The sequence below is a fragment of the Mixophyes fleayi genome, chromosome 4 (assembly GCF_038048845.1).
Source record: "Mixophyes fleayi isolate aMixFle1 chromosome 4, aMixFle1.hap1, whole genome shotgun sequence".
NCBI classification, from domain to species: Eukaryota; Metazoa; Chordata; class Amphibia; order Anura; family Limnodynastidae; genus Mixophyes; species Mixophyes fleayi.
This window is the reverse complement of record NC_134405.1, coordinates 143,216,172-143,242,445: the sequence shown is the minus strand read 5'-3', so window position 1 is coordinate 143,242,445 and position 26,274 is coordinate 143,216,172. Positions and strand designations below refer to the sequence as shown.

At 42.7% G+C, this 26,274-nt stretch overlaps 1 protein-coding gene across 1 annotated transcript in view; it reads left to right on the top strand.

Moving 5' to 3' along the window:
- The window catches only part of COPG2 (coat protein complex I subunit gamma 2), an 83,419-nt gene that overhangs the window by 44,532 nt on the left and 12,613 nt on the right, over positions 1-26,274 (top strand). Inside the window, exons 12-20 of the mRNA XM_075208539.1 lie at positions 1,558-1,746; positions 2,187-2,282; positions 3,112-3,355; positions 12,731-12,806; positions 21,148-21,251; positions 21,424-21,549; positions 22,174-22,239; positions 23,060-23,199; positions 23,347-23,518. Coding sequence (XP_075064640.1) covers positions 1,558-1,746; positions 2,187-2,282; positions 3,112-3,355; positions 12,731-12,806; positions 21,148-21,251; positions 21,424-21,549; positions 22,174-22,239; positions 23,060-23,199; positions 23,347-23,518 — 1,213 coding nt within the window. The remainder of the gene's footprint in view (positions 1-1,557; positions 1,747-2,186; positions 2,283-3,111; positions 3,356-12,730; positions 12,807-21,147; positions 21,252-21,423; positions 21,550-22,173; positions 22,240-23,059; positions 23,200-23,346; positions 23,519-26,274) is intronic.

Genomic DNA, 26,274 nt, shown 5'->3' with positions numbered 1-26,274 from the left:
GAAGTGATTTTGCTCAGGACCAGTGTCTACAGAAACACCTGCAGATCACCATGACTGTTCCATGGGATATTCATATGATTTATCTATTCCCAAAAGTGGCAATGCTGCTGCTCAAAAAAAAGAATGGGTCCAAGTGCTGTTGGTGGCACTGGACTGTACAAGATGGTCGTAGTACACAAACATTCTCAGGTGGGTCTGTTTTGGTGTCTTCCTCTAAGGAAGGATCTGATAATTCAGACTGTGCGTCTGGTTAGAACGGTGTGGTAGTTGAAGACATAGTTAAGAAGAAGGGGTTCTCCTACAGGGTGTTTGTAGCCATGCTCAGAGCCAGAAAACCTGTTTCGGCAAAGAATTAACATAGGTAATGGAAGACATTATGTTTCTTGATGCAAGAATATAAAGTGACATTTCCAGTTGGCCATTTTCTACACTTTCTACAGGTTGGTTTGAATAAATAGATTGAAATGGAGTTCTATAAAGATTCAGACCTCTGCTCTCTGTTTTCCTCTAGAAAAGGATAGAGTTCTTACCAGACGTTTCTACAGGGCATGACACATTTGCGACCACTGTTCAGTCCTCCTTTAGTCCCAAGGGACTAGATTTTAATGTTGAAGGCATTACAGCAAGCTCCTTTTGAACAACTGGAATTGGTGGATGTCAAATTTCTCACATGGAAGACTGTATTCTTTCTGACCCTTTCCACAGCCCAAAGAGTGTCTGAACTGAGGCCCCTTTCTGATTTTTCATGAGAATAGTGTAGGTTTCCGTACGGCAAAAAAACTTTCCAGCCTAAGGTGGTTTCTAAATTCCAGTTAAATCAGAACATTGCGATTCCGGCTTTAATCCCGAATCAGTCTTTGGGAAGAGGGATGTGTTCACTTATTGGATGTTGTTAGGGCATTAAAGATATGTCAGTAGGACACTAGTGTAGGAAGACCAATGGTCTCTAAAAGAGATTTGCCTATGTGTTCACAGGCTGTGGACATATGGATCACTTCTGTGATTTGACAGAGTTATATTGGGGTGGGAAAAACCTGTTCCTTATAATGTGAAGGCTCATTCTAAGATATCAGTGAGCGCTTCATATGTTGCGCAACACAGTGCTTCGATCTGTAGTGTACCAATGGCCAGTGTTTCTCAATTGGATAAGTGAGAAAATGGGATTTTTATGTTTGCGTTAAATCCTTTTCTCTGAATCCGTTGAGTGGCCGTCCTGTTTACGCTTTAGTTCTTCTGTTGAAAGTTTAACAAAATTAAATATGTTTTTTTGTTTGTTTTGGTGGGAGGGAGGGGGATGATTCTCGGTCTCATTTTCTTCTGGTGTTGTCCTGTGGGACTTTGTTAGTTAAATAACGGAATTCACTGCAGGATGGACATATAGAAGAGGGAGGAGGACAAACAGCTTGATTTAATTTAGAGTGTCAAAGACTTAATGGGGACTCTATTGCCCCATAGCCCACTGTCCCCAATGAATTCAGAGAAAATAATTAATAATAAATTCCAGTTTTTACGTCATTCGTGATTGCCTCAATGTATGTCATCTTGTTTCTCCTTTAGGTCGCAATGAAACACCCTTCTGCAGTCACTGCATGTAACCTCGACCTGGAAAACCTCATCACTGATTCCAACCGTAGTATTGCTACCCTGGCTATCACCACGCTGCTGAAAACTGGCAGTGAAAGCAGTGTTGACAGACTTATGAAACAAATCTCCACCTTTGTATCTGAAATCTCTGATGAATTTAAAGTAAGAAAGTAAACCTACTTTCGATGGACATAAAAAAATGAGTAGCCTAAAAAAGGATAATTGTCTTGAAAAACCTGTCCTTGAGTAAAATGCCATTCCTCTTTATAGCCAGTAATCTAGGAAGATTGTGTGGAATATCTAAAGTGCGGTAACTGATAACGGAGGGTAGGCTCAGTGATTTATATTATGATGTTGATGAAGTGATGTAGGGAAGGGTATTTTGACAAACTAGAACCAGGATTCCAGTACAAATACAGAATCATAGGGAATGGGAATTGGATGAAAAGGAAGTTTAACCCCAAGTGTAGAGATGAAACATATTTGCATATTTGCTGCTGACTGGTTTTTGTTTTAAATACAGAATAAAATTGTTAATGTTGACAAAATGTCACAATTGCTCTTAAAATATTGTCAAATGTGTGATGTTCTGTATTTTTCAGGTAGTAGTTGTACAAGCAATCAGTGCCTTGTGTCAAAAGTACCCACGCAAACACACTGTAATGATGACCTTCCTGTCCAACATGCTTAGAGATGATGTAAGTCCTTATGCAATCCTTTAAATGTTTCTCTGTATAATTTACTGTTCAGACAAACAGTCAAATGGTGAACTATTGCTGAACACCCATTGCATTACATATACAATTTAAGTTTAATGTAAATAAAAAATCTGAGAGAATCAATCCCTAGCATTTGTCAGAGCTCAATGATGCTCCCCCACCCCCATATTAAAAGCTGCATCATGTATTAATGAGCTGACGACAAGCCATTTAATTTGTTGGCCAATGGTTTTTAAATTAATTGTCATTCGCTCTATAGCTTCTATGTGATCCAGATTTTAATCTGAATAAAGGATTAGGAAGTTGTTGTGGTGTGATTATTTCTCTCTTATGTTTGTCGTCTGGACGTTTAACACTGCCCTGTCTTCTGGGAATTGACTTCTTCAACTTGCATGAAATCCTTTGCACAGAGAGCAGCTCCTCTCAACAGTCCTTATCCAAACAAAACCCAGTATCTTTACGTTGGCAAAGTTTGTCTTTTATTTGGGGTATTTTAAAATTGGGTATTTAAAATAGTTACTTAACAAACCATATGATGTTTTCATACCCACTGAAATGTGCATTATCTGTTGTAGACTTATAAAACATTTTATCATTTTGACTGAAACTATATGAATAGTTGCTGAAGCAAAACAAGCAATGGTCAATAATGCAATGATTTACTACTAACACTAATCACATTAGGGGTAATGAAAGCTTAGTGTGAGTGGTGATTGTGTTGGGTTTTCATTAAATATGTATTTCTGCCTTATCGTATGTGCGCTAACATATTTTTCATTGGCCCACTTAAACTGTGTCCTCTTTGCAGGGAGGTTTTGAGTACAAACGAGCTATTGTGGACTGTATCATCAGCATTATAGAGGAGAACCCAGACAGCAAAGAGTCTGGGCTAGCTCATTTGTGCGAGTTCATTGAGGATTGTGAACACACCGTGCTTGCCACCAAGATACTGCACTTGTTGGGCAGAGAAGGTCCGCGGACACCTACCCCATCCAAATATATCCGTTTCATCTTCAACCGAGTGGTGTTAGAGAATGAGGCTGTAAGAGCAGGTAAGGACAAAGAATCCAGAAATGCAATAGACAGGCCACGTGCACTGTGCCTTGTCCTTGTATCCTTGTTTTTGCTTTAGATTTCCAGCACTTTTATTTATTATTTAAATCGGTCTTTTTAGCCTGTGTGCCTTTATTTGTTACTATCAAACAAACTGTTTGAGTTGACATATTTTATAGTTCTTTGTACAGTCATTTGAACTGTAGACTTAGGGGCATATTCAATTGTTGGCGGAAACGCCAAAAATCTCACGCTCCACGCACTATTACCGTAAACCGGTAATAGTGTGCGTAAAAAACGTTATTACGGTAGTTTTCTGGCTGGTTTTCAGCTCACGGCTCAGGGAGCTGCGAGCTGAAATCCAGCCAGAAAACTACCGTATCCAGCTTACTATTACAGTAATAACGCAGAGGGGCACAGAGTCCTGAACTAAATACTTACTACGTTTTTTTGACTACTTCTAAAACGGGACTGCTCGGTAATTATTTTATAGGGGTGCCTTGAAAAAATTAGGGAGACTCTAAGGGTGCCGCGGACTTCAAAAGTTTGGGAACCACTGGATTAGCCTGCAATTGAAAGTTTACATAGCTGCATTCTTTGTCTATTTTGCTTGTTCTGGTATTGGTGTTTAGCTTTCTGAGACCGTTCCCGCTATTTTCTACTTTATGTTATCAAGGTCTCTTAAATTCTCAGATGTCATGCTTGGATTATGCTGTTCTGGCTCCAGGTACCATTGGGTCCTGTTCCACCATCCACAAGGAAGATATCCTTACTCCTTTCTGTTATCCTTCAAGGCTATTTGACCTGATTGGCCCACAATGAAAACCATCTGGTCAGAGTTTAGTGCATCTACAATACACCTGTATTGGGTAGATCATAAGGTGTTTTTACCTTCAGTGTAACACTTGTTGTACATCCTGCAAGCACATGCTACTAAACATGCTCATGACTGATCACTGGTTTCTTTTCTTCCTAACTGATGAAAGCTCACCAATTAGGTAGTCCAACATTGTACTTCAGCTGGCAGATAATCTAGATTGTCCTTCCTCTTGTCTTATTTTATTTAATTTATTGTTCTACCAAAATTTGCTAGGTCATTTCCCTGTTAGTAGTTTACAATAGGAAATTGTGCACTTTACTTTGCATAGTGGAAGACTTTCTTGCAATGTGTCTGTTTTTGTTAACATACATTGTGGCTTTCCCACAGTCAGGGTTCAAACTTTGCTTCTCCTCTGTTTGTTTCAGCCTCAGTTGCGTCCAATAGACCTATGCAAAACATCTACACAGAGTTGATCTCTTGGCCATTAACCATTTTTCTTTCCCATCTTTGAGGGCTTTCTCAGGGTTTGCTCTTGGCACCTTTACTTCATTTATCTTTCTCAATTTTATAGTTTCTTACATGTGGCTAGTCTCTTGGCTAGATAGATCACTGTATTGCTAACAATATTAAAGTTAATTTTTGTCCACGGTGCTTTTGTCATTTGCCCTGATTTTCTTTTTTGTTTTACAGAATCTCCAAATTTCACCCTAATCAGGAAGGGTGCTTCCTTTTTTTCCTATTACTCCCCATCATCCATGGGAAACTGTTTTGCATTGTTATATATTGTCTGTCCCCTCTACGCCAACAGGACAACATCCCATGTTGGATTTGTCACTTCTATTGGTAGAATTTATGCTGTCTGGAAAAAGTCTCTATCCATTTTCTGGGATCTTTACTCTTCTACCAATACTCTTTTTGTACTACTTTAGTTTAAGGAGCTTTCTTTTTATTGAGTCAAGAAGAGGAGTCTAGTTAGCATGAAACAACTGTTTATATTCTTTTGTAATTTGAACTCCTAAGTAGCGCAGGGCTTTAGGGCGCCATTGAAAAGTGAGCGAAGTTTCTAGTGTAATTTTGACTGCGCTGGAAACTTGAATCGACAGGGCTTCTGATTTGGAGTTATTTATTTTATAATCTGACAGGGCTCCATATTCCGCTAACTCCTTAAGCAAATTGGGAGGCGAGATTAGGGGGTAAGAAAGCGTCAACAAAATGTCATTGGCAAATTGCGATAGTTTAAAATGGCGGGGACCTATCTGTATCCCAGTGATATCAGGGTGTTATCTGATAGCAGCGGCCAAAGGTTCAATACATAAGGCATACAACAAGGGTGACAGGGGACACCCCTGTCTCGTTCCATTGTCCAGGGAAGTTTAAATTTATTTTAATCAGCTGCTCCCCCCTTCCCCCTACTCGAATTGCACAGTAAAAGGGGGGAGCAGCTAATTAAAATAAATTTAAACTGGAAGGCCCCCTGCCTTCCAGTCTGTAGCTGTACTTAAATCATCAGTGGGGAGCCAAGAGTTCCCTAGTGATGAAGGAGGCTTGCAAGTATTATGTGCTAGAAGGAAAGATATGTCCTAATGGTGTCTGTAGTATTCAACCCAGGGGTGGACAATTGGGAAGCAAACTTCCTGAGCAGGTATGTCTTTCAATAAGGAGGTCTTCAGCCAGAATGTGGAGAATTGGGGTCAGCTAGCGGTTGATATGGATATATTCCCATGGAAAAGAGGATTTATGTACTTACGTTAAATCTGATTCTGTCTGAGGGACACTGCTTACCATGGGTTGTGAAGGGGAGCACGGGAGTTGGCACCTAGCTAGTTAACTTTAGCACTGCTGACAGACCCCTCCCCTCTACAATCCCCCTGCCTCTTCCTCATCCTGTCAGTTAATTAAAAAGCCCCAAGGAGAAAGGTCAATCAACCAAGAGAATACAGAGGAAAAGCAGAAGGGAGGGATCGCAGTGTCCCCCAGACGGAATCAGAGAAACGGATTTAACGTAAGTACATAAATCCTCTTTTCTCTTTCATCCAGTCTGGGGGACACTGCTTACCATCGGGGACGTTCTAAAGCAGCCCCCTAATGGTGGGGCCGCTCTGAAAGCCCCGCTCGTAGAGCACTACAAGCAAAATTTGCATCCGCAGATGCAAATACATTAAACTGATGAAATTTTGTGAAGGTGTGGGCAGAGGACCAGGTGGCTGCCCTGCAAAGCTGGTCTGCAGAAGCCCCATTTCTCGCTGCCCATGACGCCCCTACCGATCTGGGCCGTAAGTCTCTCTGGCACAGGACGGTTAGCCTTTATGTAAGCTTGCTTAATGGTTGTCGTAATCCATCTTGCAATGGACTGTTTAGAGGCTGGCCAGACTCTCTTATTAGAATCGTAAAGAACAAACAGAGTATCTGTACGTCTAATCTGAGAAGTTCTTTTGACATAAATGCGGAGAGCCCTAACCACATCTAACTTTTCCATAGACTGTTGATCCGAATGGGAAGTAGGTGAAAAGACCGGAACTACAATTTCCTGGTTCAGATAGAAAGCCGAAACTACTTTTGGAACGAAGGAATGGAGAGTTCTTAACACCGCTCTGTCCTTGTGGAAAACCAGATATGGTTCCCGGCAAGACAGAGCTCCTAATTCTGAAACCCTACGTGCAGATGCAATAGCTAAAAGAAAGACAACCTTCCAGGTAAGACTCCTAAAATCTGCCGTAGGTAATGGCTCAAAAGGAGGCCCTTTAAGCATATCCAGTACCAGGTTAAGATCCCATGGTGCTGTGGGCGGAACGTTAGGAGGCTGAATATGTAAGACTCCCTGAAGAAAGGTCCTGACGTCTGGCAAGTCCGCTAACTTCAGGTGAAAGAAAACTGAAAGCGCTGAAACCTGAACTCTTAATGGACCTAAACGGAGCCCTGCTTCCAGCCCATCCTGAAGAAAGGCCAATAAGCGAGAGAGACTTATTTTCGCACCATCTAATATAGGCTCGCCAAATACGATGATAGATGCGAGCCGAAACCGGTTTTCGAGCTTGCAGCATAGTGTTCACTACACTGGGGGAAAAACCCCTAGCTCTCCAGAGGCTGGCTTCAACTGCCATGCCGTTAAACTGAGCTGAAGTAAATTCTGGTGACGAAAGGGACCTTGGAGAAGAAGGTCGTCTCGTGACGGAAGACGATATCCTTGTCCTACCGCCATGGATATTATGTCTGCATACCACACTCGACGCGGCCATGAGGGAGCTATTAGAATCACCGGCCGACCGCCTTTCCTCACTCGTCTGAGTATTCGAGGAAGCATATGAATCGGGGGAAACAGATAACCCAACCTGAATTCCCATGACATGGACATCACGTCCACCGCTACCACTAAGGGGTCTCTTGCCCTTGCGCAAAACCTGTGAACTTTTTTGTTGTATCTGGAGGCCATGAGATCTATATCCGGAAGACCCCATCTCTGAACTAGAGACTGAAATACTTCCGGGTGGAGTGACCACTCCCCTGGAATAATCACATTGCGACTGAGGTAATCGGCCTCCCAATTTTTTATTCCTGGAATGAACACCGCCGAGATTGCTGGAACATACTGTTCTGCCCAAAGGAATATCTGAGCTGCCACTCGCATTGCAGCTGCACTCCTGGTTCCTCCCTGTCTGTTGACATATGCCACAGCCGTGGCATTGTCGGACTGAACTCTGACTGGGTGGCCCTGAAGAAGAGTCTGGGCCCCCTGGAGAGCTAAAAGAATTGCCTTCAACTCTAATGTGTTGATTGATAAGGCTGATACCTGAACTGACCAGAGCCCCTGGAGCCTGAGGTGCAGGACTACCGCCCCCCAACCTCTCAGGCTGGCGTCTGTTGTGGCTATGATCCATGACCATGGAGCAAAAGACCTGCCCACAGCCATGTGATCCTGATTCAGCCACCACTGGAGCGATTCTCTCGCCCTCGGAGACAGCGAGATCCTCTGGAGATCCAAGCGTAGGTGGGATCCTGACCATTTTGTCAACAGATCCCACTGGAAGCATCGAGAATGAGCTCGACCGAAGAAGATGGTCTCGAAGGAGGCCACTATCTTTCCCAGCAGCCGCATGCACAAGTTAATTGAGGGGCTGGGAGAAGACAAGACCTGAGATGTTATACTCCGAATTGAACTGATCTTCTCGGCAGGCAGGAACACCTTTTGCTGACTGGTGTCCATGATGAGCCCTAGGAAAACCATGCGTTGACACGGAACCACCTGGGATTTCTTTAAGTTTATCAGCCACCCATGGCTCTCGAGAACCGCCAAGGTGAGGGATAAGTGCTGACGTAAGCAAATCTCTGAGGAGGATTTGATGAGCAGATCGTCCAAATAAGGCACGATCTGAACTCCCTTTAAGTGAAGACACACTGCCATCACTGACATGATTTTCGTGAAGACCCTCGGAGCTGTGGAGAGGCCGAAGGGAAGGACCCGAAACTGATAGTGGGAGGACCCCACTGTGAAGCTTAGGAGAGACTGATGGTCGCTCCAAATGGGAACGTGGAGGTATGCGTCTATGTCTATGGAAGCGATAAACTGATCCTTCTCTAAGCCGTTTATTACTGACCTCAGGGATTCCATCCGAAATCTGTCCACCCGTAAGTGCACATTGAGGTTCTTTAGGTTTAATATGGGTTGAAAGGACCCGTCCGGCTTCTTGACCAGAAACAGATTTGAATAAAACCCCTGTCCCTTCTGGTTGTCTGGGACCCTGCAGATGACTCTTTGCGAAAGAAGAGTGGCGACACAGGCCTGTATTGCCTGTCTTCTTGTTGGATCTCGTGGTAGCGGGGTTACAAAGAAACGATGTGGTACTGGACCCAGCAGGTCTATCATGTACCCCCTTGATATAATGCCCCGAATCCAAGGGTCTTGGGATGACGCTGCCCATTGTTGCTGAAACAAAGACAGACGTCCCCCCACTGGCGCCACCTCTGGCAGAGTAGAGTGGTCGTCAGGACGCAGGCTTCTCCTGTGTCTTGGAGTCCTGGCGCCTAGCTGCAAACGAGGATCTACTACCCCTGACAGAGGAGCCTCGAGCATTTGGTTGTCTATCTCTAAATGACTGTCCTCTAGGCAAGGAGGTCCCCCTAAAGGGCTGAAAAAAGGAGCTGACCCGAGGGGTCCGGCCCCTACTTGAGAATACTGGCAAAGAAGTACTTTTGCCCCCTGTTGCCTGGGAAATCATAGTATCCAATTCCGGGCCGAACAAACCTGCTGCTGAAAAAGGAATGGTTTCAATTGACTTTTTTGATTCCGAATCTCCTTCCCAGGATTTCAGTCATAACGTTCTTCTTGCTGATATAGATGTAGCCTGAATAGAGGAGGACACAGACACTGTGTTCTGGGCCGCCACATAAAGGTACCCCGATGCTTATTTCAAATGTAAAGCCAGGGGAAGTAAATTGGAGTCCCGTAAGGCCTCTGCCAGTTGGTCTGCCCATGCTTCCATGGCTCTAGCAACCCAAGCTGAAGCAAATGTGGGCCTAAAGGAAGAACCCGCTGCCACAAATACAGATTTCAGCTGGGATTCCACTCTGCAAAAAGTGGAATCCTGCAGAGTTGCTGAACCTGGGACTGGTAGTAAAGTGTGTCTGGCCAAACGGGCTACTGGAATATCTACCTTAGGAATACTCTCCCAGCGAGCCACATCTTCCTCCTGCAATGGATACAGGGAAGAGAATCTCCTGGGAACAGAGAACCTTCTATCAGGCTGTTTCCAGGCTCCCTCTGCAATATCTCTGAGTTCTACAGAAGGGGGGAAACGGATAGCCTTCCTTTTGGCCTTCTTAAACAGACTTCTGTCTCTAGGAGTAGCATCCTCCGGTTCTGGGAGGTCCAACACCTGACTCACCGCCAAAACCAAATCATCAATAAATTGGCTTTTAGTGTTCTCTTCCTGTTCCAAAGGTTGAACCTGGTCAGGATCAGAATTTATTTCCCCCTCCTCCTCTGAAAACCCCTCTGAGTCTGAAAGGACCATAAGGGAATTAGCAGATCTAGGCCGCTTTCTTTTAGCAGGCGGGATGTTTGGGGATTCAAGTAACTGGTTTAGTTTGTCTAAACCCTTTATAAATGCATGCCGGTTCTGTGGGAACAGGGGCCTGGTCCGTAAGCAATGAGGAAGCTCCTGGTATAGACGTTCCAATAGAACCTGTGGTAGTAGGGAGGTCCAATGAACTAGCATTATTAGCCGCCGAGGCTGCCACACTAGATAGCAACTGAGTAGATTGTGAGATCATCTGTGCTAAAGAGGAAACCGACTGTCAGGGAGGCCACCCAGGCCGGTTCCTCCGTCAGTGGGGCTGTTATATGCTGGGTTTGCGCAGGGGGGACCCCTGCTTTGCAGACAGAGCAGGGCGCCAACGGGTCGTTCTGCCCACATGGTAATTTAACCTTACATCTTGAACATATAAAATACTTTGCCATAGGGCCCTTTCCTTTATCTGTCATTTTTACAAAGGAAGGCACACCAAACACACAGCCTTAAATTGTTAGATTTTTTTTAGCTGAGACAGAGAGAGAACAGTGTGAAAAAAAAAACAAGTAATCAACTAATCTGACATAAAAGTTGTACTTGTATTTTGTTAACAATATAATAGCTTGGCAAGTAGGAGAACTACAATATAACCCCTACTAGCTCACTTTGCAGTCAGCAAATACAGTAATATGTGTTTAAATAAGTCAGATACTTAGCCCATAGGCCAAACAGGGGAGAAGTCCAACAGCAGTGTCCTGGTGCCGGTTCCCTCTGATCTGTGTCCTTTTCCCAGGCTTCTCCTTGGTGCCAGAAGACCGGGCTAGTCCACTTTTCTCTGGAGGGCAGGGGAGCTCTGTCTTAGCTCCCCCCCCCTCTGATAAGGCTGTCTCTCTGTAGATCTTTAGAGGCCACCATTATAAAAAAAAGGTGGTATATGGCAGAGTAGTGGAGACCTCAAATTGAGGTCTCCGCAGCAGTTTTGCACCCCGATGCCCCCTCCTATGTATGAGGGGGGATCTTGGTATGGCCCCCTCCAGCTCCTCTCTCCTCCGTGGATTTCAAGATGGCCAACGGCATTTTGTTCACTCCGATAACCGACACTCCATGCCCCCAGTGGCAGCACCGGTTATCGGGGAGGCCCCAAGAGTGACAGCGGTCCGGAGAGACCGCTTGTCACTCTGTATTAAGGCACCCTATTTACTCTGCCAGTGAGAGCCTCTGGCTCTCATCTCACAGAGCAGTGCCTGCGCTGCTGTTCTGGGAGTGTGTTCTCTATAATAGAACACACTCCCAGGTCTGCCACCAAAAGAAAAAATTCCTATCAAAAAAAGATAAGTTAAATAATAAAATTAAATTAAAAAAACTTAGCAGAAACTAAAACACTGCCCAACTCCATGGGCACCTAAAAAAAAAACTGACAGGAAGAGGCAGGGGGATTGTAGAGGGGAGGGGTCTGTCAGCAGTGCTAAAGATTAACTAGCTAGGTGCCAACTCCCGTGCTCCCCTCCACAACCCATGGTAAGCAGTGTCCCCCAGACTGGATGAAAGAGAAATATATGCTTGTGTATCTTTTTCCCCCAATAGCTTTTCTGCCTCTGGTACTCAAGAATGTCAAGAGGTGGGTGCACCAGTAATCTTTGTAGCATCAGACTGGCCGAGAAGATCAAAGTACACCAACATTTTAGTGGCAGAACCACCCCCAAAACTTACTCCAAAAATGACCTGCTAAGTCAGGGCTCCTTCTACCACTAAGACTTTACTGAGCTGGTTTTAACGGCATGGTGTTTGAGGCCATGATCCTTAAAGTGAAAGTTCTATCTGAGAAGGTCATTTAGATTATGGTAATTTTCTGCAGAAACTGGTTTTCTTGTCTCGATCATAGAGTGGAAAACTTACATAGCCTAGTGTGAGCGAAAATGAGTACAAACTTTTTCCTTCAACTTGGCACGACTCTTGTCCTTATAAGATGGTCTGGACAGTGGTCTGAGATTGTCTTCTCGTTGAGGTTCATGTTTCGTCCCTTTGTCTTCTTTCACAAGAAGTTGTCTATTCTTCCTAATATTTAGACTTTTGAACGTGGTTTCTACAGGTGTCTGAATATTCTGGTTTTATCTGGTCCAATAATACACACTTTGCGCTGGATGGCCACACAGGGGTACCCTACTATTTCAGAGAATTATACTCTGTACCTTCTAGGGGTTCACTAATAACTCGGGCAAAGTAGTTATTAAGTACGATAGTATTTTTATTATTACAATACACCAACATACATTATGTGATCCTAATCGTTAATTGTCAAACTATTGTAAATATTTTCAATGACCATTGAACAGTTATTTTATATATTTTACTGTAACTCTATACCGTTGAATTAGTGATTGTTGCGATTTCTACTATACTTTTGATGTATATTAAAATTTAGTCAAATATTTCCTGTAGTCGTACATTTTACGTTTGACAATTTATGGCATTTTGTAACAGTTGTCATATTCTAGAGTACTTGTTTTTTCTTAAAACATTTGGAAAGTAGTAGTATTTTTGTTTTACAGCTGCTGTTAGCGCTTTGGCCAAATTTGGTGCTCAAAATGAATGCCTCCTCCCCAGTGTTCTTGTTCTCTTGCAAAGGTAAGAAACTGTTAAAAACAAACCAACATGCTTAATTCTGAATGTCAGTGAAATTATATCAAAACTAGAATTTTATTGTGAAGTGCTATTTTCAGGCATAATGGTGCCATGCAGGTTGGTTATGTAAATAATCTCTGGATCGTTTTGTATTAGAGATTTGGTCCAGTCAACATCTCCTGTAAATACGTGATAGTAATAAATTAAAACTTTCTCTGTCTTCCTTTGGGGGACATTGGGGTATAATAGAGTAGGGACATGGCGAACTGGCACTTTAAACTTCTGTTTAACTAAGCCCTAGCTCCTCCCCCTCTATACCCCACCTCCTGTCCAGTCTAGTTTAAGTGCACGGCGAAAGGGCTGTGTCTGGGCTGCTCAGCAGCCCTCTTCTGTTACTTTTATTATTTTATGGCAGGAATCTGCAGTATGCAGTGCGCGGCAAGCGCTGTATGGAGGGGGGGGGGGGGAATCGGAGGTGCTGTGAGCGGTGCCTCTTTTGCCAGCCTCCCTCTCCCAACGTTTTCGTACCCTCCTAGGAGCCGGGCACAGTCGCCGCAGGCTGTGTCCGGCCTCTTGATCTGACAGTCAGACTGCAGACACTGCGTGAGGAGGGGTGGCAGAAGGTAAGTAAAACCCTCTCCCAGCACAATGCTGAGAGAGAGGAGTAGAAAATCGCAGTTTGTCCCTGAGCAGGCTGCTTCTTACTAGCAGCAGTCATTTTATGATTAAGAAGAAAAAAAAAGATTCTATTTTTAGCTCAGGAGACAGGGTCAGGCAAGGGTCACTAACACAGTGAGCCCTGCTAGGCACTGGATTGGTTGAGGGTATTGTCCTGTTGATTGTTACCAATATTCAGTGCTGGGTCCTGGGGGGGGTGGTGTTTCTTCTAATTACACTTCCTCCATGGGGATCTCTAACTATTTTGTGTGCAGACACCAGAATTAACAGCCATTTTTTTGTTCCCTTTTTCTGTCCTGAGTCCTGATAGAAAGGTTTGGGGATTGTTATTTTCAAAAGTTTATTACTTTTACTCTGTGGAGCTTTATTGGCTGTATTGCAGGCTCACTTTCTGTTCAGTTTTGTGGGCTGCTTGTTATTTATATTGTGTTTTTACTGTTTATTACACTGTTTTGTTTGTGTTTTGTCCCATCTGTTAACATGTCAGAAGGGGAAAAACCATGCGTGGTAAAGCTGGTGTTACATCAATGTTGAGTTTCACCTGGGCTGTCTGTCACGCTAAGTTACCATCAGGTCAGTCAGGCGCGTAGGCTCTGTGCGCAGCCTGCCGGCTTTCAAAGAGCATTCCGTGTAATACAGCAGCTGCTGCTTTACATACGGCAACACATGCCTCGGTTTGGTCTCTCTCCAATACAGTGGCTGAACTTGCTCAGTTGGTGCGGTCACAGGCTGTGGTCGCTCCATCTTCTGATTCTGCTTGCACTGTAGCAACTGACATGGGTTCTAGTTCGCCAAGTCAAGGTTTGACTGTTTCTCCCTGGCGGAGTCTGTACAGCCTGCTTGGGTACAGGGAATTGCATCCTCTGTACAGGGTTTGGTTTAGGTTTTTTCCTCTTAGAGAGGATGTTAAAATCTGCGGCACCGTCTTCCTCACATAAGCGTAGGAGGATGGCGCCACAACTTCAGGAAAATAAGCCAGATTTGACTGTAGTTCCCAGAATGAAGGTAATTTAGCGGTGAATTCTGACATGGTTGCTCCATCGATTGTGGAGGAGATTCATTTGGTTCGCCTGAGTGTGGAGGAATTAATACAAGCTGTGTGTCAGGAACTTCACTTTCCTAAGTAAGAGGTTCCTCATATTGCACAGGCTCTTCATTTGGACGGGAAATAAAATAAAAATAAAATTCTTTTTCCTGGCTTCTTCCCTATTGGAAGATTTGTTGTCAGAGCCTTGGACTTCCCCAGATAGCAAGTTCCAAGTATTTTGGTGACTGCAGTCGGTTTATCCTTTTCCTCCTGAAGTTTTTGCTAAATGGTAGACACTTCCACGTGTGGATGCTGCAGTTACAAGGTTAGCTAAGGTAACTACTATTCCTTTTCCTAACGTAGCCACTCTTGTCTGGGCTTGGGTGTAGTGGATTGAGGATACAAGATCGATCTACTCGGTCTTTTTTCTTCCAGACAGTTTTTTGCCATAGAGCTTCCCACTTGTCCAAGAAAGCGACTGGTTTTACGAGAAACGATTCTATCCCTCTTTTATTCCGGAGTGATGATTCCGGTGCTAGATTCTCAAAGAGGTTTGGGTTTTTATTACAACCTTTTTCTCGTACTAAAACCAAAGGGCTTATTCAGACCAATTCTGACTCTTTCTGACTCTTTCAATTCTGAATCTTTCAACACACATGTCACAGTGCCCAGGTTCAAGATCGAGTATTTGAGCTCGGTCATTCACGGTATGGAACAAGGAAAATTCATGGGGGTTCTAGACATCAATAATGCCTATCTTCATGTATCTATCATCAGTCCCTTTTGAGGTTTGTGGCTCGGTCACAGCACTAACAATTTCAGGCTCTTCCCTTTGGTCTGGCCACGACCCCACATATCTTCACAGAGATCATGCCGGTCGTGGCTGCTCTGCTAAAGTCCAAGAGGATTACAATCATCCCTTGTCTGGACAATCTTCTTTTAATGACAGAGTCTCCAAAGGTGCTTTAGGCGACATATCCAAGTAGTAATCCAGACTCTACAGTTTCACGGTTGGATTCTCAACTTCAAAAAGTTCAAGTTGCTCCCATCTCAGCAAATGATATTTTTGAGTATTTTTATTTCACATCCATCAAAACGGGTGTTCTTACCAACCAAGACAGGATTCTAGCCTTGTAGAACAGTGTAAGATCTTGGTCGGCGGCAAGGTAGCCTTCGGTAAATTTCGCCAAGAGCGTTTTTGGCAATGTATCAACTTTCTAGCCAGTTCAGTTTGCTCCGTTTCATGCACGGCAGTTCCAGTTGCATCTTCTGTTGCAATGCAATAAATACCATCTGAATCTAGCAGCCCAGGTATTTCACCTGCCTCTGCAGACCAGTTAGTTGCTTCTTTGGTGGTTACATAAACAGATTCTCGCCAGGGGACGCAATTTATCAATTTAAATTTGGACTTTAATCACAAAGGATGCCAGCCTTCGAGATTAGGTGAAGATTCAGTCAAACCATGCCACAAGGTTCGCCTCTTCTGCTCCCGTGCAAGAGATCCTATGGCTGTTGCAGTAGACGCCATGTCTGTCCATTGGAGGTATTGCTTAGTGTACCTTTTTCCACTGATAGCCATGCTTCCAAGGGTGTTAAGAAAGGTAAAGAGAGAGGGTGTTCCAGTTCTTTTGATAGCGCCGGTTTGGCCGCAGAGAGCCTGGTACACCGACTAGCTCGGACCTGCCGGTTGCCATTACGCCCAGGTCTATTAACTCGATCCCTTTTGTCATCTACGTTTACAACGTCTGGCTTTAACGGTGTGACTGTTGAAGCTATGATCCTAAACGCTAAGGTGTTTCCGAACTTATGATCCTAAGCGCTAAGGTGTTTCCGAACTTGTGGTGCAAACCATGCTTTGTGCTCGGAAACCAGCCTCTGGAAAGATTTCTTATCGAGTCTGGAAGTCTTTTATTGACTGGTGTAAAAATAAGGGATATCCTACTTCTTCTTTTTGCTTGGCCAGGTTACGTAGGTTCTTGCAGGACGGGTTGGATGCAGGTTTGCGCCTTAGTTCTCTTTAAGTTCAGGTGTCTGCTTTTTCTGTCTTCTTTCAAAGAAAACTTGCTGTCCTTCCTTATGTGCACACTTTCATTCAGGGCGTTCTCCATGTACAACCTCCATATGTTCTTCCAGTACCACCATGGGATTTAAATTTGGTGTTGAATGCTTTACAGCATTCGCCTTTTGAACCTTTGAATACAGTAGAATTCAAATTTCTATCCTACAAAACGCACAGTTTTCAGAGCTTGCTGCTTTATCTTACAAGTCTCCTCTTCATGTTTTTCATAAAAACAGGGCAGTTCTTCGAAACAGGACCTCTTTCCTTCCTACGGTTGTGTCTGGTTTTTATCTAAATCAACACATTGTCATTCCGGTCCTGATTGATTTTATGTATTCAGTTTAACGATATTTCTATTCGTTTTCTCAATGTTGTCCGAATCTTCCGAATTTATGTGCAGAGGTCTCAGAAGATGCGCAAGACTGACGATCTTTTGAGTCTCTATCATGCTCACAAAAGAGGCTGGCTAGCTTCTAAAGTAATTATTGCTAGGTGGATTACGGCTGTTATTCGTCAAGCTTATAGTAAGGCGGGGAAGCCTGTCCCAGATAATCTATGCAAGCACTATACAGGGTCTGTAAGTGCTTCCTGGGCGGCCCGCTATGGTGCTTCCAGAGAACAGCTGTGTAAAGCTGCCACGTGATAGTCTGTACACACATTCACTAACTTTTACAAGTTTAATGTGTTTGCATCCAAGAATGCAAGTTGTAGAAGAAAGGTGTTTTGTGCCATTTCTTCTGAGCGTTCACTCCCGTAGGGCAGCTTTGGGATGTCCCCAATGTCCCCGGTGTCCCCCAAAGGAAGACAGAGAATGGACTAAGAGAAACGGTTTTTACGTAAGTATAAAAATCCCATTTTCTTCTGATCTGTATCTGGACTTGACAATTTTTTCATGCAGCTTGGGTATCTGGCACCTTCTACACTCATAAGACTTGCAAAGGTCTGTGATGTATGAGTACTTGTGTATTTCTGTACTACAACTTGTCTGCATGCTGTCCAGCTCTTGCCTGTAGTTTTGTGTACAGCACTGGGATTGTAATTCATAGTTTTTCTGCAGTTTTTGTTTTCTTTGTCTTCTTGTGAAACAGTGCAAATCTGTGGGTCTAAATGCCCTCTGCATTCCCTGTAATTTCTCACATTTTCACTATGCACCTAAATTGAGGACAACAAAACCTCTCACCACATAGTAAAAAGATGTGTCAGAATTTATTTCCTACCAGCAAGCTTGTCGCCTTGTCTGTCTTGTCCTGCACTTGGACTCCTGCTGTTCTACCAGGAGTGTTACAAAACTATTCTGATACCACTGTTTCACACATACTTAACTCCATCCCATTATATGGTTCTGAACCAGTTACCCAAAGTCCCTATCATAGTTGGGTTTTTTTTTTTTACCTTTAGACCTCAATTATGGGAATTAGTCACCGGGTGAAGATTATTGCACAGCAAAGCTGCCTCTTTTGAAGAGGACATGGCAGTGACGATGGTGACTAAATTGCTGACTATTTAAATTCCCTGGTTTGTGTGGTTCTCTTAGGTCTGCTGGTGCTTTTTCTTACTTGATCCATTCTCTATTTTATTTAATGCCTTTTAGACTTTTTCTTTTGGGAGACTATAATCTTACTTGATGCAGTAGTTTTCAAACTCTCCATGTATGGAAGATCAGCATAAGAACATTTTTGTTCTCTTGATCAGCTGATCGCGCTAATACTTCTACCAGAGTCCTTTGAAAGCTGGAGGAAAGATGAATGTTTGTTTGTATGTCTCTTTGCCATGGTCTCAGTACATATAGTATTCCAATCTTTTCATTCGGTTGGCCATGAATTAGGCGCTTTATGAATATAACTCTTTTTACCGTTATATCCTCTAGTTTGTTTTTTATGTCCTCACACTGTGCTGCCTATGGTACAGATAGTGATTGGTTCCCCTCTGGAGACAGGCAGTGACTGAGGATACCGGCACCACCACCAATCGCTAGCAGGAAGGTGGATTATGCAGCCAGACTGCACCCTTAGGTATCAGCCTGAGATAAGTCTTCCCCTTTCTTTTCTTACATCTTAATTTGCTACTACGGTTAAGCATTCAACAGCTGTCAGTGCTGGTAATTGCTTATAGCCTGTACTGTTTTCCTGCCTCACATAAACATGTCTTGGGAGGGCCTAGAGCCCTCCCTACAGGGGATGTAGTGGCAAAATGTTTTGCCTGTTCCAAGTGTAATACTAAGCTTCAGTGTGTACAGTCAGACCCACGGATCTTGTGCCCGGCATGCAAGGCGGAGGCTCTGCACCCATGCTCACCTGGGGAGACCCTGTCAGAGGTGGAGGAACAGGTTTGGGCACGGTTCAAACGGCCATGACACAATTGACCTAGCAGACAGTCGAGCAGAGATCCTCTCTCCTGTGCTCCCTGTTCTTACCCAGATCAACAAGCCATTCCCCAGTCTCCAAATCAGAGTCCCTCAGATTTGGTCTAGGGACTTCGGCAAGAGAAACCTGGGCCCAGGAATTCGATAAGACCATTCAGGTGTTGGCACAGGTGTCCTCATCTTTGGAGCGGATGGTACAGAGAAGTGACAGATTCTGCATCCACTTCCTGGTCTCTGAGAAGTCCGCTACAAGTGCATTTTTCCTCTCGGCAGCAAGGTGAGGTGTCAGACTTTTTTGACCCAGAGTCTTCCTCGATGGCGAAGGAAGATTCCTCTAAGTCGTAGCGAGTAAAGGCCCTAGTTAAGGTTGTACAGCATGTTTTGAATATTCAGGAAACTGAGGAAGCAGTTGTTCAGATCTTATTCAATTACAAACGTCTGTAGGAGGAGGTTGCTACCTTCCTATCTTCTCCACAATCGGTGACCCTTTATTGCAGTTTCCAGGTATCTCGTAGGCTTCAGTTTCTATACCCCACTTCTACCGATATTCGCACAAAAGTGCAAATCTCCTAAGGTGTATGCTCCTGTGGCATGCCTTTACTAGTCTACCACTATCCCTAATTCAGGCGCAGCTTTTCTTCAGAACAGCACTGATAGAAAATGGAGGTTACCCTCCAATTCATTTTTCATTTTTCTGAACACATCTGGTATGCAGCAGAATGCCACGGAGAGTCCACTATTTATGTAGGTCTGGTTGGGGCCAGTATCTCTGCCTCAGTGGTTGCAGCCAGCCACACGCTGTGGTTGAGAGCCTGACGAGCTGACGCAGAGTCCAAAAAACTTTGGATTCATGCCTTTTTAGGGGAGATATTATGTGGTTTGGATTTAGACCAGATTATCTCAATGGCTATAGTTGAAAAGAGTTCCTTCCTTCCTTCCTTCCTTCTAATGCTCTTGAGGTCCTTCCTTTCGGTTCTTTCGTCCCCTAGGGCAGTCTAAAAGTCAGGACACTACAGTCTTGGGCAACTAACCACCCAGCTTCCAAGCCTTCTGATAAACAATCTGCGTAACAGGCTGGACACCCACCCAAAGAGATTTTTTTCGGTACAGTCTTTTCAAGCGACCTGATGAAATGTCTATTGGGCATATTCATAAAAATATAGATAGTTCAAAATAACGAAAGTCTGTGATCCATACAATGGTTTTAAACGAGTTATAGATTGGTAAGTTCATAAAATGCGTCCCATAAATAAATAAAACGCTGTGCAGACAGACACTCACCCCTGTAGTATAACAGCGTGGGGGAGAGAAGTGGAGTCTCTGCTATCCTCCAGATCCGATGATAGGGCAGGAACTCTGTTGGTGTACACTTGGTAGAAGATCATAATGTCCATTTTTCCACTAGGAAATGAAGCCTGGTTTTGTTGGCATGAGTGTTGAAGAAATGTTCTTTTGATGCACGGGCTTTGCAGAGTCAGTAATTCCAATAACTCTTCAGACTAGAAAACCAACTTTGTTGTGCAATTAACACAAACTGTGAACATGTCTAATTTTGTGGTGAGGAGACCACAATTCTATCCTGCACCATTTCTGTCATTTTTCTACTTCAGATTATTGATTCTCTGTCTTTTATTTTTTTTATCTTTGATACATATCAATAACTTATTTAAAACATAATGAGACATGGAATGCAACAGATTTTTTTTTTCTTTCTGTAATCTATTTTCTCTGAGGCATGCACTGACCTAGGGCTGTACACCTGTCTTCAGCTCACCCTTTTTATTCCTGAGCTCTTAAGTTGTAAATAGAGAGAGACCAACTGACGAATATGGTAAAGGGTTGTCATTTGTCTATGTTAAATTCCTGACTTGTAGATTTTGAAGCTTGCCCTCATTAGTCCCTTTTTATAGGCATCACAGAAATTGGTTTTATGGAAATTTAAAATAAGAAAACAAAATGAAGGTAACAATGGCTTTCTTGTTACCATATAATATAACTTTGGAAGGCATTGTGGGAATGCAGTATGTGTGTGTGTGTGTGTGTGTGTGTGTGTGTATGTATGTATATATATGTATATATGTATATATATGTATGTATATATGTATGTATATATATATATATATATATATATATATATATATATATATATATATATATATATATATATATATATATATATATATATATATATAAACCTTTTGTTCAATGTTCTTCACAGGTGCATGATGGACAGTGATGACGAGGTCCGGGACAGAGCTACATTTTACTTCAATGTTCTAAAGCAGAAACAGTTAAATCTCAATGCTGCCTACATATTGAATGGTTTGTATTTTACACAAATATATAATTTCTATTGTATATTATTACTGTCTATGAATTCATTGTGGAGATCTTAATATACTGTACTGTATTAGTTCAGTCGTTAGCTATTCACATTTGAAATTACACATGTTGCCCAGTATTCTGGATTGTGCTATTGTTGGGATTTCTACAGGTCTGACAGCTTCTGTACTTGGAATGGAAAAAGCTTTACACCAGTACACATTGGAGCCATCAGAGAAACCTTTCGACTTGAAATCTGTTCCTTTATCCACTGTCCCTTTCTTGGAACAGAAAGCTGGTAAATACCGTTTTGTTATTATGGAACATCTTTTCATTTTAATACTACATCCTCTTACCCTTTCCAAACCATTGTTTCATATAGAATCAAAAACAATGAAAGTTCAGAATCCATGTAAAACACACTCAGAGCTTGACTCCGTGCTTAATTACCTTCCTATACAGAGCTAAATATTTCACTCTGTCAAAGCACCACATGATCATGTTGTGTAAAAAGCTAACTTCACTCAAGTAAAAAAAAATAGTTTTTGGTGGCATAAAGATAAAATAATAAATGTCCCATACCTACCTTCCAGCAATAACTAGATTTGACATGTCCCATTATGCCTGTAATAGTGCAGTGCAGGAGATTCTCTCTGTTGCTTCATCTTGTTTGATTCAAACTGGCAGAGGTGTTGTCTTTGGCTCTTCTCCTAATAAATAGCAATTTCATGGGGCTGGGGTTTCTACAATCCTTCTGTCACTTTGAAAAAGACCCACATGAGCAATTGAGAAGATATTCTGTGCTGAACGGTCGCAAGCTTCAGTGGACCATCCAAATAAGACAAGAAACATTTTGTCTTTAGCCTATTATCTGTGTATTCCATTACATTGACGTACCCCTTTATCTTTTTCTCTGTATTAGATCTTGCTCCAGTGGCTAGCAAGCAACATGGTAAACCAGTACCTGCTCGCCAAGACATATTTCAAGGTAATACAGAAAATGACCTGTCCACACATTCCCACACTTTTCTCTCTGATTATTATTCATTTTTGCACATACACTAATTTTTTATTGTTGTAAACCATTTTGGAAATGTAGAATTACTGAATATGAACTTTACCAGAACGTAGCTTAAAATACATGCTTTTACTCCCAAAAGACTGACAACAGAAGAACAGTGTTGATGAAAATGCTTTTTGGTTAGGCATCCCTTCGCTCTGCCAGTAAATGTATGCAAGTTCCATTAAAAAATAAACTTTTTAACTACTTTTTTAATTTCATATTGCAAATAAATATGTGACAGAAAGGGAGTTTTGTGTTCATGTTGCAATCCATTTCAGTCTGTCATTTTATCACCTTTAAGGCTCATTCACACCTATCCACTATTAATGTACTTTTCAGTTGCCAAGGTCAGAATCGCCTTAAAAGTAGGATGAATGATTTCTCATGGGCTCATTCCCACCATTGCATTTTAAAATTTTGACGCTGTGTTTAAAATTTTACAGTGTGGCACAACCTATTTCACATGTGTTGTTTGTTGCCAGTTTGATTGCATTTGTAAAAGTTGAATAGTTCAATGCATTAAAAACGCATAGAAAGCATTTTAAAGCCATGTTGCAAAACAAGTCTAAAGTATGCACCAGTCTGTGTTTTTAGCGGTTTTCCCAAAGCATATGTGTGAATGAGCTCTAAATCTAACCTTAACTATAATCAACTATAGAACAGTTAACCAAAGTTCCAGCCTTGTTGTCTTGTTTTACTGAGAGGTCTAGAATTGTGTAATGACTTCCCACTTTTCTGTTTGCAGAACAACTGGCTGCTATTCCAGAATTCAAAAACCTGGGACCATTGTTCAAGTCTTCTGAGCCTCTGCAGCTCACAGAAGCAGAAACAGAATACTTTGTGCGCTGTATCAAGCATACGTTTACAGATCATGTTGTATTTCAGGTGGACCTACTTTTCCTCTATCACATAAATATTTTACAGTGCTGACAGTTGCACAGCCCCAGTAGCAGGCTGTGAAATTAAAACTGAACATTTGTATTGTAGTCAGCTGTAAACATAACTTTGTTTTATTTTGCTTCGGATCTACAGTTTGACTGCACGAATACACTGAATGATCAGCTGTTAGAGAAAGTGATTGTTCAGATCGAGCCATCAGAAGGGTACGAAGTTGTCTATTATGTCCCGGCACAGAGTCTTCCCTACAATCAGCCTGGGATATGTTACACTCTAGTCAGGCTTCCTGAGGATGAGTCCACTGCAGGTACATGAACTAAAACCTATTTGTGCAAATTAAATAATTACTTTTACCATGCTTGCAACCTGTTTTCCCAGACCAAAGGATGAATTTGCAAAAAAAATTGAAATGCTTCAACGTTTTTATGAAACGGCTGTGAACAGTAAACTATTTATGGTGCATTCACCTTTTTATTAGGTATTGGCCTAGTTACATTTTCAGTATACTTAGGTATAACTTAAATGTAAACTTTAAGGTATACTTAATAGTGTGTAAATTATACATGTGAAAGAAGCAAATTATATTTACTGTTAATTCCTTTTCCTCTACATGCTCCAAGGCAGCCTTAGCAATGGTTTAGTCCCTTCTCGTTTTAGATAGACAGGAAATAAACAAACGTTCAGATAGTTTATAGCAGAGTGCTTCCTCTAACCACATGTCTTTGAGAGACTTCCCAAACTGTTCCTGAAAAATATAACTTAAACATGGTGGGAATATTAGGCTGCCATGGAGTACTTTAGGGAAAATGAAAGACTGGTAAATATAATTTGCTTCTTTCCTCTTCAATCCTCTATGGCAGCCATAACAATGGGATGTATCCAAGCAATAACAATAAGGAGGGCTGCCAAGAATTCATAACCGACAATATATGCTGCATAATTCAAGAGTTTATTGAATAGTTGTGTGACTTTCTCCCCCAACTTGTTTATCAGTAGATGATATCTCATTAAGCAGTTATCTGCTGTTGAGGCCTTGACTCTACTTGCCCAAGAAGTGACTACTTCTCTAATTGAGTGAGCCTTCAGTATATCTGGCACCTTACATCCGTTTCTCTTATATTCCTGTATAATAACTTCTCTAATCTACTTCATGATGTTCTGTTTGGTTGGAGCATACCTATTATTAGTGATCCTGTCGGAATCACGAAGTTTTTCTGTATTCCTAAATTCTTCTGTTCTGGATACACAGATTGCTGTGACGATGTCCATTGTGTTGTGTGTAACTTCCTTTGTTATCAGCTGTCTGCGAATTAAAAGATGGAAGTATAATTTTTTGATTTTAATGGAGGACATTACCTTAAGCAAAAAGGCTGGATTAGTCCTCGGCACCACCTTATCCACAGACATTCAAATAGGGTTCTTTTCACCAAAAAGCTTGCAGCTCCCCAACTCTGCGAGCAAAAGTGATTGTCACAAGAAACCCTAGCTACCTAAGAGAAGCATGTTGCAATGGTTGAAAAAGGTCAGACATCTACATGTTGAGAACTAAGTTGCGATCCCAAGGTGCTACAAAGGCATTCATATAGGGACAAATCCTCTTCACTGTTGCAAAAACCTGATAAGGTATTCTGAAGCCAATCTAGTGTTCAAAAAGCCACTAAGTACCTTCAAGGTTGAGAGAGTGAGACCTTTGCCAAGGCCCTTAGGAAGAAAAAGGAAGCGAAATACTTAACCGTTCAATCTTGCAGTATACTGTTGGATTTAACCCCACAAATTTTCTGAATCATGGCAACTTGCTTTTCACATAAGAACATGCAACCTTCAAAGGGAATTTTGGTATATATTTTTACACTATACCTTGTGTGACTTCATTCTGTTACTTCAGTGTGTTTTTCTCTTAAAAATATGTCTGATAAAGGAAAAGCACCTTTTTACAAAATATTTCACATGTTCAAAATGCAAAGTTAAGTTGCCTATTGGACAAAAGGACCCAGGGGCACTTTGTACTGACTTTGACGCAGGGACACTCAATTCGCAGGCCCAGGCTAACATACTGCCACTGCCGGAGGAACTGGCATGGGCATCTTCCCTTGCGCAGTTGGTTACTGCTGTTAGCCTACAGGGCTAATAGCAGTTTCTGCCGTTCTCCCCGCAGCTTCACGAGAAACTGCCCTCCCTGTGACTACAGGGATGACAGTGACCGCAGGGACATCGGAAGTACCTTTGGCGGGTACATCTTCTCTGCCAACTTACCCAGGTTCTTCCTCCGGAGAACCAGCTTAGTCCTCATCCTTGGTAAGAGGCTTAGACAGACTAAACCGCCTTCTAGAAGCGCCAAGAACGGTGCTTTCTAGATATATATGAGTTCTCGGTCTACAAATCCCCTCCTATCCCTCTCTGATTCTAAGAGACCATCAGAATCTGATTCTGACTTTACACGCATCACGGACCAGGAAGACACCCCTAGATGTACTGGCATTGACAATCTGGTCTTAGCCGTCAGACAAGCTCTGGATCTTATGTATTTGGACGAACCAAAATCTTCGGATCAGGGTCTTTTCAAAAAAAATGAGAAGGCACGCTATCCGGTTTCCTCCGTCAGTGGAACTCAGACATTGCAGAGGCTGCTTGGAAACAGTCGGACCGGAAGTTTACCATTCCAAGGAGATTCATCATCCTGTACTCGTTACAGGAGGAGGATTTGGCCCAGTGGGAGCAGATTCCAAAAGTTGATACACCAGTTGCTCGCTTAGCTCGTCCTACTATTCTTCCGGTGCCAGGAACAGCGGCCCTACAGGACACCTCTGACCGCAAGGTTGAGGGTGTTCTAAAATCTATCTGTAGCGGCAGGCACTTCTTTCAGGCCCATGTTTTCATCGGTATGGGTTGCCAGAGTGATGGAAACATGGGCAGAACAGCTGGCAGAGGGACTGCAGGAGTCAAAATTGCTTTCCCTTGCCCTACATCTGAAAGAGGCGTCTGGATACTTATATGTGGTGGTTCAGAATGCAGCCTCTATTTTGTCCTCCATTTTGGCCTCGGTGGTGGCAGCTAGAAAGGCCC